This window comes from Caretta caretta, chromosome 1, assembly GCF_965140235.1.
Source record: "Caretta caretta isolate rCarCar2 chromosome 1, rCarCar1.hap1, whole genome shotgun sequence".
Lineage (NCBI taxonomy): Eukaryota > Metazoa > Chordata > Testudines > Cheloniidae > Caretta > Caretta caretta.
This window is the reverse complement of record NC_134206.1, coordinates 32,078,143-32,100,650: the sequence shown is the minus strand read 5'-3', so window position 1 is coordinate 32,100,650 and position 22,508 is coordinate 32,078,143. Positions and strand designations below refer to the sequence as shown.

The window sequence follows — 22,508 nt, the reverse complement described above, 5'->3', positions numbered from 1 at the left end:
TTCATGATTCTCAGAAATGGTAGGAGGGAAAACAGCACAATAAAGATAATGAATTTCAAGAAGGCAGACTTTAGCAAACTTAGCGAGTTGGTAGGTTAGATTCCATGGGAAGCAAGTCTAAGGGGAAAAAAACAGTTCAAGAGAATTGTTAGTTTTTCAAAAAGACATTATTAAGGGCACAAGAGCAAACTCTCCCACTGTGTAGGAAAGATAGGAAGTATGGCAAGAGACCACCTCGTTGAACCAAACTCAAAAAAAGAGCCCTATAAAAAGTGGAAACTAGGTCAAATTACAAAGGATGCATCTAAACAAAAAACACAAGCATGTAGGGACAAATTTAGAAAGGTCAAGACACAAAACAAGATTAAACTAGCTAGAGACCTAAAGGGTAACAAGAAAACATCCTATAAATCCATTAGAAGCAAGAGGAAGTCAGGGTAGGTCCGTTACTTAATGGGGCGGGGGGAAAGAGGGGAAACAATAACAGAAAATGTGGAAATGGCAGAAGCATTAAATGACTTTTTTTATTTCAGTTTTCACTGGAAAAGGTAGTAGTGATCCACCACCTAACAAAGTGAATGCCAGTGAAACTGAGGTAGGATCAGAGACTAAACTAAGGAAAAAACAAGTTAAAAATAATTTAGACAATTAAGATGTCTTCAGTTCACCAGGTCCTGATGAAATAAAAGGAGCGACAAGAGTAATGCCCACAGCAGGTCCTAACCCAGCCTGCCATTCACCTCCACTAGGGGAGGGAGGGTGGGTGCTGGCTTCCACTCTGCATGGAACAAAGAGACTTGCCCCACCCAGGTTTTGTACCTTTATGCCCTTCGGACCTCACATTCCTGGAGGGGGAGGGGGAGTTATTGCTGCAAAGCTGACCACCGAGCATCTTTTTTTACAACAGTTTCTGACCTCCTTCCTTCCCCGCCCATAAAGCAGAGCTGTCCTTCCTGGGTAAGCCCCAGACAAACTCTGCCCCACCTTAGTTGTGGTGCAGTTATTGTCTGGGTACACCACAAGAAGAACAGGTGACACTCAGGGTGGTTAAGCACTAAAATAAATTGCCCAGGGAGGTTGTGGAATCTCCATCATTGGAGATTTTTAAGATCAGGTTAGACAAACACCTGTCAGGTATGGTCTAGATCAGTGGTTCCCAAACTTGTTCTGCTGCTTGTGCAGGGAAAGCCCCTGGCAGGCCAGGCCGGTTTGTTTACCTGCCGCGTCCGCAGGTTCAGCCGATCGCGACTCCCAGTGGCCGCGGTTCACTGCTCCAGGCCAATGGGAGCTGCTGGAAGCAGCGGCCAGTATGTCTCTCAGCCCGCGCTGCTTCAGCAGCTCCCATTGGCCTGGAGCAGTGAACCGCGGCCAGTGGGAGCTGCAATCAGCCGAACCTGCTGACGCGGCAGGTAAACAAACCGGCCCGGCCCATTAGGGACTTTCCCTGCACAAGCGGAGCTACAAGTTTGGGAACCACTGGTCTATATAATACTTAGGGCTGCCATAAGTGCAGAGGACTGGACTAGATGACCTCTCGAGGTCCCTTCCAGTCCTACAGTTCTATGATTCTATGAAAGTCAAAGAGAGTTAGGTGCCCAATCTACTTAGTCACTTTTGAAAATCCCACTACAAACCTATATGAATCTTTAGGCACCTGAATACCTTTGTTTGTCTGGCCCTTAGTCATTTAAGAGCCTGAAAGGATTTGACTGCTAAGTCACTTTTGATAATCTTACCATTGGGCTTTCTGTTGGCCCTTTACACAAGAGTGGACAGCACTGGTTACGAATAACAAGTATCCTTACTGAAGGCACTTTAGTTAGAATAAGGGCTTGCCAGATCAGCCCCCAAGATTGATATATATGGTACTATTGGTCTTTGTTCAGTACCTGCTTCCAAACGAAAATCCTGTTTCTTTGTTCCTTTTAATTTTGAATACAGCACCTTAGGATACTTATAAGGTACCAACACACACAGACACAGATTGAATTAGCAAGTTATAATGGGTGGGTATTTTTGAATGATTGAATTGTGTCAAAGAAAACGGAGTTCCCATAAGTGATTACTCTACTTTGGATAAAACAAATGAAAATTAATAATAAATTAATAATTCTAGAGTTATCATTTGCAATTTTCATATTTTAAAGTAAACTTCAGAAATACTGACTTTTTTATATTACCAAGGATCCCATTTTCAGTTTTCTCTAAATAACTAACAGACAGACTTTAAATGTAACACTATTTATTAAATCTGAATCTTCAATACTTGCCATTCAAAATAGGGAAATAACAGGTGGCATTTATAAATTAATTTTTTTTATTGCAAAATATCTTCCTCTTGCCTCGTAGAAGGCTCTGATTTTCTTTTTTTTTTAAATTGCTTCTCTTATCATTGACTTGGATTGTTAAAAATAATAAAAACATCTGAATAAATGATATTACTTCACTGTCTGTTAAGTGACAATAAAGTCAAATGCAGATTGACAAAAATGTCCCAGTAGTACTGGGAAGTCAGATATCGTTTTGATTTACTTTGGATTTTAAGATGTTCTCATTTTTATAGTGATGTGAATATTTTATAATGTTGATCCAAACAATTAAACACATGTAGATTCCTGACACTTGCTTTAAAGGAATCAAAATTTCAATCTTCTTAGACTTTGGCATAAAGGTATCAGAAAAAATACAATTAACTGAGAAAGAAGGGTAGTAATAGGTAATCTAGCAGAAAAAATGTTACCCATTTGTTGTGAGATAATATGAAAATAAAACTCCAAGTTTTCTACTTAACATCAAGTGGTCCCACTGAAAGCAACGGCACTACTTGCAGAGTAAAGTACTACTCAACATGAGGAGGGTTTCTGAATCCAGCCTTTAATATTAGAGTGGGTCAACTAATTGCTTGTGAATAATATTTGCCTGCCTTTTCTTCTATATGTGAATCTTCACAGTCTGATTTCTGTAAATATAGAGCCAGATCTTCTGCGTGTGTAAATCAGCAGAACTCCATGGAAACCAATTGAGCTACAACTAGCTGAGCCCATAGTCTTTATCCATAAATATTTGCTGAATAATCTCCAGAATAATTTTCGGGCTCTCGGTTGTTCATAAAGTATTCATTGTCTGTTATTCACAGTGAGTGTTTGACCACTAAATATAGTTTGTGAACCCTGTTTTAGTAACAAACTTTTTACACAGGAAAATAACAAGTAGCAAAAAATAAAGAACAGCCAAAAACACATGCTGTGCACTTTTTAGTCCCAGTTTCTCAAGAAAGAATCATTGATGAAGTGAGCTGTAGCTCACGAAAGCTCATGCTCAAATAAATTGGTTAGTCTCTAAGGTGCCACAAGTCCTCCTTTTCACTGATGTTGAGAATTTATGAAATCATCAGATGTTGTAAACATCTGTTTGACATAAATTGTAAATACTGAATTACATGAACCCCCAAAACAATAGTGGAGCAAAGCCAACCTTTTTATTAAAAATATTTTTTTCCATCAGCTGGCTGCCTCTATTTAATATGATAAACCTATTGTCTGACTATTATATACGAGGCAGTGTAGCCCAGTGAACAGAGCACTGAACTGGTACTCAGGAGACCTGGTTCTAGCCCCAGCTCTGCCGCTGGCTGGCTGGGTGACCTTGAGCAAGCCATGTTACCAACCTGTACCACAGTTTCTCTGCCTGCAAAATGGGAATAATGATACTTATCTCCTTTGTAACGTGCTCTGAGATCGATGGATGAAAAACACGGTACTATTAATTATTATTCTTATTGCATATATAGACTTTATGACACGCAGACCAGCTTTACAAGCTCTCAGACTAACCTCCCTCAGCTGAACAGATGACCGCAATGGGGCTGAAGGGTCCATCTCCTTTGTTATTATATACACCAACTTTCACCTCAAAGGGAGTCAGAGGAGGCACACTTTCATCCCTATAGATGAACTTTGAAGCATCTGAGGATGTCACCATTTTTTCTTTCCACCCTCGTGTTCCATTCGGTCTGAAAGCCACAATGTATCCAAATCCTTCCCCATTCTGAAACTCTTCTGATACTGGCTAAAAAAAGGAAAGTTCAATTAATCAGCAGATATTTTAAACCTTATTACACTGGAAGCAATCACAATGAGCAAATATAAACTGGCTTCTTAACAGAGGTGATCATGTAAAGCAGCCGTAACAGAACTGTTCTCAGTACAGCTTACCTGGTGAGGGCAGTCTTTTCTATAGGTTTTGGTGAGGCAGACTGACATCAATGGACCAAAGACAAATTACACCAGCTGAGATTCTACCCCGGTGTATCTAATAAGTGGCTGATTCTGCCACCCTTGCTCACACTGATTAATCTGCCCTGAATCGGATGAGACTGCTCACAGAGGAAGGCATGATTCTAAGTGCCAGGATCAGTCCTTAGCAACAAATCCAACTCTCTGATTTTTAGTTATCCAATTTTTGAGTGTTACTATTAAGAATAGCTACCATTTCTGGTGGAATTCCCTATGGAGAGGTAGGGAATATAACTGGAAATGGCAGAAATCTTTTAAAACGAAAGAAAATTTTAAGTGCACTCACTCTGCTGTGTATAATTAAAACATATGAAACACCTGGATGTTATTACTAATTTGGATAATGACTTTACCTAATGTAAGAAGCTGTGATGCATATTGTGATGTGTTACAAACAGTAATAGCAGAAAGATACTTATAGGACACAAGGTTAAATGAAAACAGGGGAAAGCACTGAAATCTTCTGCCTAATTGGAGAATGCATTCTCTCAGGCTGGTGAAAGTGGCTTCATTATGGTTTGCATTATTTGTTACGGAAATAATGGTTTCAGTTTAGGGCAAATCAATACAGAATGCCAAACTGAATGCTGTGTGATGGTGGCTGGGAAGATAACCTATTAGACAGATCCTCAGGTAGTGTAAATCAGCATAGAATGAAATTAGGTCAATTTACATCAATTAAGACTCTGGCCCTCTGTAGGCTTTTCAGTGTTCTCTCCTACCTTCCTACCAGAGGGAGGAGTTAATGTAGATGTAGTCTCTTTCTCACATGCTGAGTTAGCACTGCATCTTGTGCAGAATTCATAGCACATCTATTGAGGCAGATCAACTTTAGCAGACTGAGTGAGAAGGAAAGCAAAAATGAATAAACTTTACTTGGGGGCAGAGTGGTAGATTCTCCAAGATGTCCTCTCATCACATGGAAATGTGAACCTCTTGGAGAACTTAGCACACATTTAAGAAATGATATTTTGTGTTCATTGTTAGGATATAGATATTCAGGCCTGTCTGGAAAGGCCTATACTCTAAGAATTTAGGTGTATTCTTATCACTTAGCTAGTTATAGAGCTATAAAAGAAAGAATCAAAATCACTGTCTGCCGGTGTAAGGTCCTTCTCTCACTGTGACAGTCTGAGGCCCTGTTCTTAGGCTAAGGCCCCTGGCTAAGCAGCAGAGGCAGCCATAAGCTGGGAAGCGACTGGTCACATCCTCACATTCCAACCTAGTCACATTGAAATAAGGTGCTATTGGACTGTTAGGAATACACTCCTGTCCTGATAGTGCCTATCACCTCCAGAGAAAGGGAAGTGCTTAGAAGATGTGAAAGGAAACTTAGTTTGATAGCATCCTGTCTGGCAAGAACTCCCTTATCAATAGCTGGGATGTGAAATCCTCATTTCTGTGTTGTTCTATCATTGTTGTCCCCATTTCCCTATTGTTTGTCTGTATAATCTCTGTCTGGTTCTGTGATTGTTTCTGTCTGCTGTATAATTAATTTTGCTGGGTGTAAACTAATTAAGGTGGTGGGCTATAATTGGTAAAATAATCATGTTACAATATGTTAGGATTGGTTAGTTAAATTTCAGTAAAATGATTGGTTAAGGTATAGCTAAGCAGAACTCAAGTCAATCAGGAAGTAAGGGGGGGAAATGGGAACAGGGAGTGGGGGTGGGGAAATTGGAATCATGTTTTGCTAAGGGGGGGAATGGGAACAGGGACACAGGTAAGGCTGGGAAGGGGGACACTAAGGAAGGAAACTGGAATCATGCTTGCTAGAAGTTCACCCCAATAAACATCGAATTGTTTCCACCTTTGGACTTTGGGTATTGTTGCTCTCTGTTCATGCAAGAAGGACCAGGGAAGTAAGTGGGTGAAGGAATAAGCCCCCTAACATTCATATCTTGATAAGATTTGCTGTAGGGAACCTCAGGACAGTACTCTTTACTTTGCCCTCAGTAAGTCAATATGAAACAGGGCCTTTAATCAAAAGGAGTCCTTACCTCCCATGCTATTACTAATTCATGCCGTCTTCCACTTCTGCCACTTACATTAGCTGGTGCTGTCTTTGGAACTATGAACAAAAAAGCGAAAAAAACAGAATGTCCAAGTTATTGAAGTTTTCCCCATAGTAATAACCAACTCCAGAAGACAGTAAACTGTCAAATCAGGTCAAAAATAACAAAAGACAGAACACTGCAGTAAAGAGAACTTGCTTGAGTTTCCTGATTGCATTTTAGGGAATCCTGCAAAAAATTTAGTCAGTTCAAACTGAATACAAACTGCTGAGAAGAGAAGAAATATTCTAGGAAACAAAGTTACTTTAAAAAACAATAACAACAACTGTTCTCCCCGTTATCCCACATTTTAATTTGCTGTTGATTTTTAAGATTATTTTGCTGGAATTATCCTATTAATATTTGTACATGTTTGTGTGTGTGTTTTTAAAGCACCTAGAAAAGCAAATGCCAGGAACTCTGAAGTATTTTAGTGTTCAGGGAAAAGGTTGCACACAGGAATATTGAAATTTGCATAAATTTTCATAAGTGACCAGTGAGTTGAGGTGTTTCAATTTCTGGGAGTCCAACCTGAGACACCTTCATGAGGCCTGATTTTCGTAAAGTGCCGAGCACTCATTATCATCTCAGGTTGGACACTCAACAAAAAAAGCACCCCAAATCACTAGTCTTTTTTGAAAATGTAGGCCATTAAGTTTTCTTGATTTGCTTTACAGATATGTATGAATTTATAGAACCAACACAGTAGCATATCTGAGAGGATATCAAAGCTACATAGAAAAAAATATTACAGCTATCATCAGTATGGGCTGGGTTACTGTATGCTTTCCCAATCTGGAAAATACTAGCTTTCCTTGGATTCATAGAATTTCTTTTCTCTCCTTTTCCACATCCACTGAAGCTCCTAAAATGACTTATGTGGCATGAATTTATGTACTGTGTGTGGTTTATGCCTACATTCTTTATCTAATTAAAAGCATTCTGGGATAGAAATCTTGTCTTTTCTTCCTCACACACTAGTACATACATCAACTACAGAAAGGTATTGTGAGGCATTAACCGTTAAGACCCTATTGTATGCAGTTTAGCTTATTTATTGGGTAGCACTGTGCCTTTGAACTACAAAGGGAAAAACATTTAAATAAATGCACACAGTTCCCTCTATTTCCTGTGTTGATCATTAAGGGCTTAAGTTCAATAATAGTATGGTAGACTTTAGATGCTGGAAGCTCACACAGACGTCAACATTGATTTGTATGGACTTTTGGAGCCTTTAGCAGGTTTCCACTGAAAAAAGAAGAGGTGGAAAAAAAGGGCTCAATTTTGACTTCATTTATCATTGATGTAACTCCACTGACTACATAGGAATTATTTCTGATTTACATTGATGTAAATGAGATGACAACCAGGACATTTGTGTGTCTATTTACATATACATATATTTTTAAAATACAAGTTTTGCTGTGGTGTCTGCAGCTCTCTCCTGAATGACCTGAGCAATTTCCAAGTATGAATTGCTTCTTTCCTGCTGAGGTATGTTCACCTAGGAAACACATATGTAGCTTTTCCCTCTTCATTTCCCCACTTGATCATCCTTAGTGACGCTCTATACAGTTATTCTCTGCCAGAAGCACTTGACCTACACGTGATCAGATGATTAAGTGATGCCTTGCAACCATATTACAAAAGAGGAGTGGAGAAGGAGAGCATTGAAGAGATAAATTGCAGCAGCTTACTGTTTTCTTTAATTGACTTGGATTGTTTTGCTCATCTCTTTGGCAAACATCTGAAAATCTTCCTAGTATCCTCATGAGACTACTTGTGGTCTCCTTCATTTCTAGCAGTTGGCACTCAGACACTGTATTTTTAATATTTATGATATGTTACCTCCTTGGTGTCTATGGGCACAGGGTCATTTGACAACCACGAATGAAGAAAGCAAAATTCGCCTCTCTGATCCTTACTCTGTAACTTTATTATGCATCCAGTAATGTCTCCCACATGAAACATACACTTTTATCAATGAAAGTTCCATTGAAAAAATGAGTGCAGTTTATGCAATAAATATAAATGTACACTGAAGAAAATTTTGCTGAGAAACTGTTAAATATCACAGTGTTTGGTAATATGATGCATGATTTGTAGTTGTAAGACTGCAATAAACATGATTTTGATAGTCAACTGGAAGTTAATTAACATGCAATAACCATCAAATCATCTCTACAGCAGAGTGTGGTGTTAAGCAAACTTAGGATCCAATTTTAAATCTTCCTAAGAATTACATCGATGAGGTTTCTTTGGTAGTATGAAGAGTGTATGCCTTGTTGACTTTGATGCTATGTTACCAATTCAGAACACTGTGCTCTTTTGAAGTATCCAACTTGAGGGCCTTATTTGTAGTTCAACCAGAAAGGAGGACCAGTGTCTTCTTTCTAGAGGATTCTTGATAATAGTCTAACAGACTGAAGCCCTACTTAAATGAATAAATGTTAAAAGAATAAACCTGTCAAAAGAATGAATCTCCTTTGCACCAAACTGTAAAATATACAGTCATACAGTGAAACTCTCTCAAATGAATAACCATTAAAAGAGTAAATGTGTCAAAGGAATAAATTTCTTCTGCACTGCACCAAACCACAATATATACAGTCACAGGGGAACACTCTGAAATGAATAACCATTAAAGGAAGAAAACTATTAAAAGAAAACATTTTTTCCAGTCACAAAGGCTGTATATTAGCAGTTTTCCACAGCAACATCACTTTTATATCACAGTATATAGTTTTATAACTGTATTTATTCACTCGTAAACTACGTTTATTGCCATATAATTAGTATCTTCCTGGTCTTCAAGATATTAATGATAAGCAGTGATACACACAGAGATACTTTTGCATTAAATATTGATGTGGTAGTGTACTAACCTAGCCAGAAAGAATCAATTTCTTCCTGTAAATGACGGAGGAATAAGGGCAGGACCCCGGAGTTAAAACTTCTATATTTTAGTGTCCATTAGAGGTCAGCAACATGGTGTTATGCGTTATGAATAAATTGGGCCTCCATTAGTAGTGGTGTGCCCCTTAACTGTACTACTGTTCTACAGAGTCACCGGTTTAATGCTAAGAGGAAAGAGTGCAACCTACTGGAATATGAATACCACGTTTTGGGACATGCATAGGAAGATCCCATCCAAACATACCACCTGGAAAATTGACTCTTTTTCTGAAGGTGCATAATTTATCTCTGTTGGAGGCAGTGCTTGTGGTAACATTACTTTTTACACAGTTCTGAAAGTGCTGGGAATGTGGGGTGGGTTGGACTATGTGTGTCAGAGTAAGTTATGATAATCTTCCAAAAGGTATTGATGTCCACGCCTCAAGTGACGTGGGACAAAACACTGCAGTCCTTACACAGGCGAAACTCCCAATGACTTCACTATGAATTTGGCAAGAATAAAAACAATGAGATTTGTCCCATGATGATTTGGCTAAAACTAACTGTAGGCCTGGCTGTAAAAGTGGTGATTTGTTTAAAATAAAATTAAACATGATAAAAACATACAAACACAAAAAAGCCTTTGCCTCTCACAGTAGCCTAAAAAGGAAAAAAAAAATCTAATGTTCTTGAAAAGCCAACACAAGAAATTTAGTCTCGAACAGCTTTCTGAAGGATCTGACAGTGCTCTTAAAATATGAGGGAAGAAAGGGCTACATCTACATGACAGGAAAAAGGAGATGCACAAAGCCTAATGAAGTATAAACAAGAGGCAAGTTGTCCAAGAATAATGAATAACTTGTCCACACAAGCTAATTGTACTTTTATTAACAGTATTGGACTTACCTTTAGGAAAACACACACACAAACACACACATACATAGTATGAACTTTAATGAGGATTTTTATGTTGAATGGCTGTAGGATGTGGTGGAATTAGTATCAAAAGAGACCAATTATAATAATAAACACATCTTGAATGTTGCGCAGTAAAGTGATTAGAGTACATGCCTTCGCTGCACTGCCATAATGAGCTGAAATAGATGCTGACAACAACAGACTAATTCTAGCTCCCAGAAACTGGTTATTATACAGTAGGTTTTAGCAATTAAAATAATGTCAGCAGTGCACATCATTGGCCTAAGTCTGCTTCCAATAAAGCAAAAGGTAAAATTTCCATTGATGTCAATGGGAAGAGTGGTGCTGCACAGCACCTTTAAAAATCTCACCTACATATTTAAAATTAAAGTCATCTGAAAGTTTATGGAGATAGCACAGTATTATTAAAGTCAGCAGACTGTAACCTCTTTGTGGTTGGGGTCTATCTTCCTTCCTCTTTGTCAAACATTGGGCACCATGTTTTGGGGTGCATAATTGAAACGTCCTATGCCTGTCTTTCAGACATTTCATAGCTCCACTGATTTTTAGGGCAGTTGTGGTAGCTCAGCTCTTCTGAAATGTAGGTCAATGTGTCTCCAGTTGAGCACCTAAAAACTGAAGCATCCCCAACACATTAGTGTGGTCACGTCCACAAATGCCATCCTCACGAATAATGTGGCATTAAGTTAATAAATAATAATACAATCAGTGTATGTGTTTCCCTTTTATGTATTTAAGGAAATATTAAACAACCTTCTTTCAATTATTCAAGTTATGATGTTGAAGGAGAGTAATGACCAATACATGTTTTAACAGGGTACCATGAGCAATTTATGATTATTTATTTGTATTACAGTAGCATCTAAATGCCATACCCAACATCAAAAGCCACTGTATGGGGCACTGTACAAACACGGAGGAGTGATCCTTGCCCTGAAGACATTACAATCTAAATAGACAAAATAGAAATAAGTATTGTTATGCTCTTATTTTTACATGGTGAACTGTTTACATGACCAAGATCACACAGAGAATTTCTGGCAGATCCAGGGACTGAACCCTGCCAGCTCGCTGCCTTATTCACAAACCCATGCTTCCTCTCCTTAGATGCTATCTTCATGAAGATATTTTTTTGCAAAAATATTATTTATATAAAGGTTGAAGCACCCCATCTAAAAAAAGAGAAGATTTTGACACTGCTTCATTCCTAAGGGAAGATAAATTATTAAATTTGTTTTTAGTCCTTATGAAAATGTTTGTTCAAGGAACTTCTACAGCTTCTGTTTGTTTGTTTCTTTTACAGTTTTTTTATATCTTTTAAGACTTGTACTTAAAAAAAAATCTTTTCTTGGTTTTTGATCTCAGTTAAGAAATAAGATTTGTCAACAGCTTGACAAAACTTCCTAATCCAAGGACCAAAGTAACAACAAACTCAGCAGTTTTTTTGTCCTTGTTTTCCTTACATATATTCTGCAGTACACATCTGGAAAGCTGACAAATGTTAAATAAAAAAATCTTTTTTAGCATGAAAGGCCAGCCCTCACATTGTCATTCTCCCAGGAAAACATTTCCTCCTCATCTGTACTGGAACAAGATGTGAAAATGTGTCAGCTTTTCTGAAGAAGTAATGCACCATATTAAACTGACTGGAAAACAATGGGGGGAGGGGAGGAAACAACAGCATACACTTAGTGTTAAGTTTTCTTTGGTGTGTAGGACATTTGAATTTTAGTACTAAATAAGCGTAATTGCCATTCACTGGTAATATCTGATGCATGACTGCACCATAGTGGCTGAGTCCCTCAAAAACTACAACAAAAGGAACTGGGAACTTAAGTGCTGTGATACAGATGTCAGGAAAATATCAAAAGACAATATCTTGAATTTTCCAGTTTGTTTGCTGGTAACACACAATACTGTACTTGGATTTAGCTCCTGCAATTTTACATACCAGTTAGTGGATTGTTTTAAAACATACCCATGCAATCAGTGGTTGCTATCTGTGATACCCTGCCACCCCAGTATTCACCACTGTCATGTAATTAGGATATGTTTTGTACAAAGTATGTCATGTGAGGTATCATTCAAAAAGTCTTGGTCTGCTGGACATTAATATCTCATTGGATTGTATGTGCTACCATCATATGTGAAGTTAGGAAGTTTGTCGATGTATGTGTTACTGAAACATGTTGTGAGGTTGAAAACACCCACGAGCAGCCTTTCAGGTACAACAGTAAAAAGGCCAAACAATGTTAATGGCTGATTGAGGAAATGCACACAAGCACAAAGATTACCCCAGGAACTGTGAACAATAGTGAACAGAGATAGTACTACACAATTGAAAATGTCTGACACAGTTCACAGCAAAAGAGCTTTCCGGCAAGTGGGAAGATATAAAAGTGGGACAATGACATTATGAAGGGACCTCACTCTCCCCAAAACAACACACCTGGAAAAGCTGAGGGGCAAGGACTGAACTGTGGGAAGTGATGGTCCCAGCCTACAAGAATCTTTAACCTGTATATGAAAACCTGGGAAAGCCAAGGCGACTTGTGCTTTAAGAATCTGCCAGCCTGTTTATCACTCAGGGTGAGAATCTACTAATTTATATTCTATCTATCTAGTGTGTTAAGCTCAGTTTGTGGTTTTTGTTTATTTACTAAAGTAATCTGCTTTAATCTGTTTTGGCGCTTAAAATTTATTCTTTGTAGTTAATAAACTTGTTTTTGTTTTCTATAAACCAGTTTGTGCAATTCATAACTGGGGGGTGAAAAGCTGTGCATATCTTCCTCCACATTGACGGAGGGGGCGATTTTCATGATCTTAGTCTGTAGAGATTTCTTTGCATAGGAAAACAATACAATTGTGGGTTTACACTCTGGTGCGGGGCGGGGGGGGGGAGGGGTTCACTTGGGTGCTGGGCAATCCCTGAGCACACAGAGCTGATCTCAGTGTCAGTGTCCTTTTGCAGCTGGGTGTGGCCCTGACTGTGTGTGTGCTAGAGGAGGCTTGAGGGCTTGGCACAGCAGGACTGGGTGAAGGATCCCACGGTGGTGGAATGGGCGGGCTCAGTGGGACCCCAGTACATCAAGGGGCACCCAAGAGGGGCAACCTGTTCACTATCTTCTTTCTATTTTTGCTTTTGCGGCTCCTTCAGGAGCCACCTTGCCCTCAAAGGCCTTAGTTGTCCATTTAAACATTGTCAAATCTCAATACAGCAGTGGATTTGATTGTAGAATAAAATTAACAGTAATTAATAGAAATGCTGAAACCTCTTTTCTCCAGCTCAAACAAAAACAAAACAAAACAAAACAAAACCCCCCCAAACCAGACCAAAGAAGCCAATTTTTCACTCTGGCATATTGATTCTTTAGTGTAACGCAAGGAAGGCCTAACTCAGAAGAAAGTTGATTTATTTATATTTTTAATCCTATAGACAATTTTCTACAACTAAATGTCATCAGCCTATTAGCTCAGAAAATCAAGTTTGCATGCACAATTAGCAGGTTAAATTCTAAGTCTACTCAATTTCTCTCCTACCCACGTTTCACCATGAATAGATAATGTAATTGACGCTCTGCCCCCAGGCTCCAAATGCCCGGTTGCTTTCGTGGAATATCTGGCATGTTTAAATTGATGTTATTGGCTCTTTTCACCTTGTGGACCTATAAAATATGTATGAAGGCTAGAATTAACAGAATTACTGGAACTGGCTGTGAGTTAGATGTGCCAGAAAATCACAGTATTATCCATTCCAGTGAAAGGAGCTATGAAGAGCAATCATGTTAACTAAATATGAACTAAGTAATAAGATTAGGGTTTAATTAGAAAATTAAGGCAAGTGGAAACCCTGTTTATTATTCTGTCGATTACCTGATACCATTCCAACTATTGCTGCCAGGGGTATTTAATTACTGTACTAGTATAAAGTCCTGTTACTGATTTGCGGAAGAAGGGATAAAAAATGGGGGGCAATGAGAGAAAGAGACTCTATTCTCAAGTCAAGCTTGCATAAGCTACTAAATTACATCTGTCAATTTCCATTTAATTATTTAAAAAATGGTAGATGAATTACATATTCACTGTTGTTGTGGATTATCTGCATGGGCATGATCATGTCTTGTGGGTTGTCTCTGTGTTGGAGGTGAGGCAGAATCACATTGCTCAACCGAGATGTGTGTTATCCCAGAGCTCTCATAAGCCCAGAGGCCACCTGCCTGCCATAAATGTGGAGTGCATCAAATGTCCTTACAGACTGGAGCCCTATCTGGAGCCACATCTCTTTGAGAAGAATTAAATTTCTTTCCACACCATTTTCTTGAAGGATTCATATCTTCCCCAGTAGAACACGAGACCTTCTGCAATCACCAGTTGCTAAAGTGTCCTGCAGTAAAACTGGGCCCACGGAATCTGGCTGTAAAAAGATGTCCTTTGCATTGGAGAGAGAGGACCAGAAACTAAGGGGCAGAGCAATCTCACTAGTCCACAGCTAGCAGAGTGAATCTGTGGATTCCATTTTGAAGTTATGAGTTTTGGTGAACTGGTTCATTCACTTCAGCTCAAATAAATGGCTGATTTCTCCTCTCTTGGGAGCCAAGAAGCACCTGGAGAAAATCCTAGAAAATGCTATGCTTTTTGGGTGTCAGAGTATTTGCAGGGAATGAGCTCTACAGGCCTAGGAAAGGTAGGGGCTTGTGCGTGTGTTGACTACTCGTCTGGGAAGTGAGGGGCCTGAGAAACTCAAGATAATAGCTCTGGAGACTGGAAATAGAAAAAGGATAGAAGAAAATAGCTTCCCAATGTGCTGAAAATAATACGAAGGCTGTGGAAAAAAAAGGGAGGAAAACACTAGGGCTCCCATGGAAAAATGCTAGGGCAAGAGGTACAGCAAAGATGTTTTCTTTTTGCCACGCCTCTTTGATGTTTCCTTCTCCATTTGTTCCATGTTTCTTGATGACAAAAACCAAAATTCCACTCCAGAGGAGAGACAAAATGGCAGCCAGACACAATCAGAGAGGTTGCTTCCTGTGTATTATTATGAGCTAGAAATCACATGGGAGATGTGGACGAAGGAGCCCAAAAAGGTTACGAAAATACTTTATAGTGATTGGTCACAGTCTGTATGTCAGAACAGACAAGGAGAAGGAACACAGGTCCTGTACGGTCACAGTCCAAGCCACAGAACACTGTCCATCATTTCCTATACCAGAAACCATCCCAGCAATTTAACCAGGTGGCTGTTTGTATCGTGAACTGGCATTCCCATCATTCTGCCTCCTGTCACGATAAATAGGACCCTTGTAACTGAGGCAGAAGGACATTTAGAAGGCACTACCAAACATACTTTGGAGAGCTGCAGGGGCTATTTTTTTTTCATTTAGATTTTCCCAGTTGTATTGAGAGAACACTTCAATTTACTAAGCATTATTGAAAAGATGTGTGTTGACTAAAATCAATAAAAACATAATATGAAAATGTATAAAAATAGAAAATGGTGTGTTGAAAATAATAAGATGGAAAGTCCTCTTTGATTAAACAGAATGAATGTTAAAACAAAGTAGGGCAGAAGAAAATTAAAGGAAAATGAGTAATAATGAAGGAATTTAGAAGTTTTCTGTTCAAAATGTTAAAGTGCAGTTTTCAATTAAAGACTCATTGATTATATCCTGTGGCCTGCCACTTTCTGCAGTTGCCATTGGCCGGGAACAGTGAACCACAGCTTCTGGGAGCTGCGGAAGGCCATGCCTGAAGACGGTCAACAAAATGTTTTGCAGCCCACAATCAGATTACTCTGATGGGCTGCATGCGGCCTGCGGGCTGCAAGTTGCCCACCACTGGTTTACGCAAAAAGAAAAGGAGTACTTGTGGCACCTTAGAGACTAACCAATTTATTTGAGCATAAGCTTTCGTGAGCTACAGCTCACTTCATCGGATGCATACAGCAACCACATACCACACAACAGAACGGGCTTTGTTGCAAGGATAGGTTCCTGGGTTAGTGGTTTTGTTTTTTTTGTGATATGTGGTTGCTGTATGCATCCAATGAAGTGAGCTGTAGCTCACGAAAGCTTATGCTCAAATAAATTGGTTAGTCTCTAAGGTGCCACAAGTACTCCTTTTCTTTTTGCGAATACAGACTAACACGGCTGTTACTCTGAAACTGGTTTACATAGTCTGTCTAAACAAACAAGAATCAAGTCTTCTTTATGCCTGCACATCATAACTCTGTAATCACATATCCATAAACTGAATCTTTCCTCACCCCATATCTTCCTGGTATATGAGATAATTATGCTTGTCCTCCAAATCCATCATTTAAGCTCCAGTCCTGCAACTGAATCTACTGGCATGGACCTCTGACTTCATGTAGAATCCAGTTTCAAGACTGTGGCTTTTGAGTGTAAGCTTTGCAAAAGCAGAAACCCATATTTTTCTGTGAAGCACTGGAGATACCTGAGGTCCTATACAACTATGAATAATGTGTAAGTTTGCTACTACTGATATCTGTGTCAGTTTTCCATAAACATAGTTCATTAAGACAGGTTTCAGAGTAGCAGTTGTGTTAGTCTGTATTCGCAAAAAGAAAAGGAGTACTTGTGGCACCTTAGAGACTAACAAATTATTTGAGCATAAGCTTTCGTGAGCTACAGCTCACTTTATTGGATGCATTTGTAGCTCACGAAAGCTTATGCTCAAATAATTTGTAGTTCATTAAGTTATCATTAGGAGTAAACATTTTAAAACTCTCTTTCTATATTTTAACAAATTGGAAAGCCATCCCTTGTTGCAATTAAAAATAATCTTCCTTTTCTTCTCTTTTTTTTAAAAAAAACCCAACAAACAGACAAACAACTGGATAGCGTTTTCACTAATGAGAAGATTCTGAAACAGAGGCAGGGACAACTGATTTCTGGTTCATCATGCTGTCTTTAACACATATATTGAATGACAAATTCACCATTTACTTAAGCTTGTTCCAAAGCCATACATTGATTTATTGACATTTGTATGGGATTTAACATGCCATGCTCCAAAACACACACTTAAAACAAGAACAATTCTGTAGTTACAAATGTTATAGGGAAAGAAAGAGAACATCAAACTGGGGATGGGAAGGTGTTAAAAAAATCATGTATAATGACCCTATTTTAGTTCATTAGTCACAAAGTTTTCATTTAATAGCAAATACAAATGTATTTTCCTGCAGGTTTGATCCTGGGCACTTCAGCATCTAAACACACATCTCTACCACTTGAGTTAAAAAAAACAATAGTAGACTGTCATCATTTATGTGTATCAGCAACTAGATAGGGGCATAACACATATGTCATCCAGTCCCAATATTCTTCCTCTACTGATTGTTATGTATTATTGATTGAAATCTCACAGCTAAAACCCAACAATTGTCCAAAGAAAAAGGAAAGAACGGTGGAGATGGGGAGGACTTTTCATCTGGGTCATGGGGAAATGAATTAGAAAATGCAACTTTTGTTTGGCAAACAACTGAAAAGAAATGAAATAAAACAACCCCCACACATAACATGACTGCAAACTACAGCATTAAATTTTCAGAACCCAGATGGTGAGAAAAATACTCATTCATGGCCTAAAATACATCTGGTCCATTAAAACACAGGATATGCATTCATAAATCTGAGAGAATATAAGCTTTTGGATGCAGCCTATCACCTGAGATAAGCTTCTCTTGGAATGTCTGCGTCCTCTCTGATTTGTATCACCTGCCTAGCCAGAGAAGTAGTTAAAAACATTTGGGTTCAACAGAATTAGTAATACCAGCCCTACATATGGTACAAAACCAGGGAAAGCATAAGGCTGATGGTAAAAGCTTTTCCAAACACTATTTTAAATGAGAATAGGTCATGTATTTTTCATATTGTTTTTCTTTTCTTCCTTCGGACTGTAATGGAGCAAAGTATGAAGCATATGGAGCTCCTGCTTAAAAACAAAAGGAGAGAGAGAGAGAAAGAGGTAGTGTGTGACTAACACAGAGTGAACAAGACACAGAAGTCTGATAAAATGTATCCTTTGGCAGGAAGGAATGAAAATCCATCGACCTGCATGCAGTTCTATGACTGTATAGTGAAACCTATTTTTAAAACAACAACAAAGTGGCTATTTAAAACAGAAAAAAAAGTTCTTTATTATGACTACAGATAATATATATATATATAACATTCAGACTAACTGCATCTATCCTGACTGTTTTAAGAATGACTGTTTATGTGTGGTTTCTATTGCAAGAGTGGGTGGGTGAGGTTCTGCGGCCTGCAATGTGCAGGAGGTCAGACTAGATCAGTGGTGGGCAACCTGCAGCCTGCGGGCCACATGCGGCCCATCAGGGTAACCTGCTGGCGGGCCACGAGTCAGTTTGTTTACACTGACCATCCGCAGGCATGGCCACCGGCAGCTCCCAGTGGCCACGGTTCATTGCTCCTGGCCAATGGGAGCTGCGGGTGGCCGTGTCTGCAGATGGTCAGTGTAGACAAACTGTCTCGCAGCCCACCAGCGGATTACCCTGACAGGCAGCGTTTGGCCCACAGGCCGCAGGTTACCCACCACTGGACTAGATGATCACGATGGTCCCTTCTGACTTTAAAGTCTATGAGGCTATGAGTCCACAGACCAGTGAACTATGGCTCTGATGCACATAATTTACAAAGCTCAAAGGTCGACCCTTTTTATTCCAGAGCTATGAATGCAGATAGACTATGGCATTACCACTTGCAATACTTACAATCTCCCCTCATGAAAAGATAGAAAACAGAATGAGACGTGACTAACCTATTCATCTAATTATTCATTTATACAAATGGTAAAACTGTAAGGCCAGCAGATGCCAGTTATAAAACAACAGACTTCTGAAGCTTACTGCACGATCCTCTACTACATGAGCTAAAAGCCCCATAGCTCTTAGCCAAGGCTGTAGAAGACTCATCAATCTCTTCAGGATCTAGGTGCCACTCAATGGGGACAGGTTTCAGAGTAACAGCCGTGTTAGTCTGTATTCGCAAAAATAAAAGGAGTACTTGTGGCACCTTAGAGACTAACCAATTTATTTGAGCATGAGCTTTCGTGAGCTACAGCTCACTTCATCAGATGCATACCGTGGAAACTGCAGCAGACTTTATATATACACAGAGAATATGAGGACAATGGGGACAGAGCACCACACCCAGCAGGCATGGGTTACAAAAGCATGGCTGGTTTCATTTAAGCTTGAACACATAACTACTCTATGTGATTAACAGCCTACTTACAAGTCACTTAATGGAAAACAAAACAACCAGACGTGATGTTAAATAGTAACAGGGAAAAGCCTCAAGTGTTCAGAAGTTGAGATCCGCTTGGATGTTTACACCCAACCACATCTCTGTCTCCCACCCTTTTCCCTAAATACGTATCCTCTCCTTGGATTTGTCCCTTCATCTAAATAGTTCAAAATAAGATTCCCTCATGTTCCCTTTCTGCCACATACAACTTGTTTCTCCATCCCCCTAGTCTTTCTATAAATTGTGCTTAAGCTCCCAAAGTTTTGGACATTTGCATTTCCAAGAGGTCTGAATAATGTACTGATTATGTGGATAGTGTTCTTTGCTAAAGAGAAGATTCTCAAAAGTGAGGCAGTAGCAACTGATTTCTGGTTCACCGTGCTGTCTTTAACAGGTGCACCAAATGACAAATTTACCATTTACTTCAACTTTGTCCAAAGCTCTTAATTGGTTTATTGACACTGCATGCCACAACCAGGAATGTTTTGGGTCTTCCCCGGAGGCACACACACAATTCGCTGTGGTATACAAGGAAATATCCAGAATGCACTGGATTGGAACATAGCAGCAGTGGATCCAGCAGACACAGTAGAGGACTAGTAGGATTTCATTTGACTTTCACAACAATGGAACTTGTGAAGGATTTATAATGAAGAAAAGGGGACAGAGAGGGACTAGGTAACAGAAAGTCCTGGGAGGAGGAAAGAATAATGGTCATGTATGAGTCTGCAGTAGAATGATGTGTGATTCTGTTCATAAACCAGCAAAGTCTCCGGGGAGATCATGGATCAAGAAGGGTCTGGAGTTGCAGGTTAGAGGACAGTGAGCTGTAGAAAGCAGAGGACACAGTGTAATGGCCTAACACTTGAAGGTAAGAGAGGGCTGGGCATCTTATGTGAAGTTTTCCCAAACTAAAAAATAATTTTGTTTTGAATGAACAAGCTCTCCCACTGGGAAAAAACATCACACTAGATTAGTAGTGATTGCCAACAGTGATGTCTGCAAGAAGCTTTTGAAAGATATTAGTTTTTAAAAAATTCTTTATTCCTGATGGTTCCTACAGAATAAACTTGTGGCTTTCAAAGTTCTTACCTGCTTCACTGGTTCTGATCACTCGAGATGGTGCACTTGGATCCCCAGTCCCGATTTTGTTGGTTGCTACAACTCTGAATTCATATTCCACCCATGGGTTCAGTTCTACTGCCACAGCAGATTCCATGTCACCACTTATGTTCTCTGGAACTGTAGAAAGCAAAGACAATGTGTAAATCATTAACTCACCTGAAACTCATGTGTAATATGCCAGTGGTATGTGGAACTGAATTTTACAATATTAAAGATCACTGGAGGTAATGGAAATCAAACTCATCTCTCTCTGTGTGTGTGTGTGTGTGTATATGTTTATTTAATGCTTCTGAAAGATGGCTGATTAACTATTTGAAGACAGAAATCCTCTCTTTATCCACAGCTACAGCAGGGACAGCCACACTGCAGGCATGTTGTTAAGTGACATCCAAATGCAATTTTTAAATTTGGACCTTTTACTTTTTTATCTTCTTTTATAATCTTATTAATCTTTTATTTTCTTCATCATCCTCTGCAACTGGTGTAGGTGGTTCCTATGCTCTTGAGCCAGGAGTTTTGAACTCAGCCTACTCATATTATGTTAAAAATATTTCTCTCACCTGTTTTTACAGTCTGCCAGCCAAGTGAAAATGGGCTACGTGCTTGTAAGTTGTATGTGGAGATAGGGCTGTGGTTGTCTGCCCCAGGACTCCAGGAAAGCGTCGCTGTGGTTTCTGTAATTTCCTCAACTATCACTATTCCTGGGGGACCAGGAGGACCTAGAAATAAGGTGAAAGAATAAGAAGAACCGCACTGTCATGCCAATTCAGCAGCACTAACACAGGATACACGTTTCCATAACGACATGATGTAGTTCAGTATTCATGAAATACGTAGTTAAGATGCATATCACTGAGGTGGTTGATTTCTATGATTTCTGATGACAAATTATGATTATTTCTACTTTTTTAATACTTCATGAGGGAGAAGCAATTAACATGTCAGAGTGACAGCTGTGGAATTAGAAACAGAAACAGGAATTTTAAAAAAATCATCAATTACTTTATTCTTTAATTTTTTAAAACCGAAGAAAAATAAAAGTAAAATAGCAACCTTTAAGAAGCATCTAAGGTTAAACTAAACAGCCATATGTTCTTTTCCTCCCTTATAATAACCTTGCACCATCTATTTGCAGTATTCCTTGCTCTGCTTCATCAGAACTCAGTTGGATCTATGTGGACAAACCCTTAGGAGCATTAGGGGTCCTATTTAAGTCAATACACAGACCCCATTGCCGGAGGAGGTCTCAGACTGTAAACTCTTCAAGGTAGCGATGATGCCTTAAAAGCCCACAACATATCATGTGCTGTAAAAGTAATAAATGATAATTATATGAAATTAATAAATATAAAGCAAATTTTGGATATTTGTAGAGGCAAACACCACAGTTTGTTGATATGACAAATGAACCATGTTCAAAGTAAAACTAAGATCAATAGGTGTCTTGAAAACCACTAAATTTTGATAATCACCAAATCAAGAATTCAATATATATACTGTCTCACATATTCAAACATTCCCTGTATCATCTAATAGCTTGCTTGAATGATTTTGTTTTTCATTTAAGTTAATATTCCAAAGGATATTGTTTGTTACAAGGTCCAGGAAAAAAAATCCCAAACAACAAAATTGCTTTTTATCTCTTGAGAAGTGAAAAATATTATTTTACTGTACTCAGCTGCAGACAATCATAATTAATTATTTTTATCTGCATATGTTATTTGATTAATTAAGATTGCTAACAGAGATGAGTCAGAACCAAAAACATAGATATGAACACTCCACGTCTTCTCCAGTTGCTAACAGACCTCAGTGTTACTGGACTCTGAGAACATATTAACTACCATAAAGGATCAGTATCCACTCTCCAGCAGTGGTGAGAAGCAGGAAGGGGCATGAACCCCACAGTA

General features: G+C 38.9%; 1 protein-coding gene across 5 annotated transcripts in view; it reads right to left on the bottom strand.

The window, feature by feature from the left end:
• Window positions 1-22,508, bottom strand: part of CNTN5 (contactin 5) — a 982,104-nt gene that overhangs the window by 33,952 nt on the left and 925,644 nt on the right. For all 5 annotated transcript variants that reach the window (XM_048843558.2, XM_075126897.1, XM_048843549.2 and 2 more), the window contains 4 exons: window positions 21,159-21,317; window positions 20,566-20,715; window positions 6,296-6,366; window positions 3,834-4,068 (listed from right to left, as the gene is read on the bottom strand). In XM_048843558.2, the coding sequence (XP_048699515.2) occupies window positions 3,834-4,068; window positions 6,296-6,366; window positions 20,566-20,715; window positions 21,159-21,317 (615 nt within the window). The remainder of the gene's footprint in view (window positions 1-3,833; window positions 4,069-6,295; window positions 6,367-20,565; window positions 20,716-21,158; window positions 21,318-22,508) is intronic.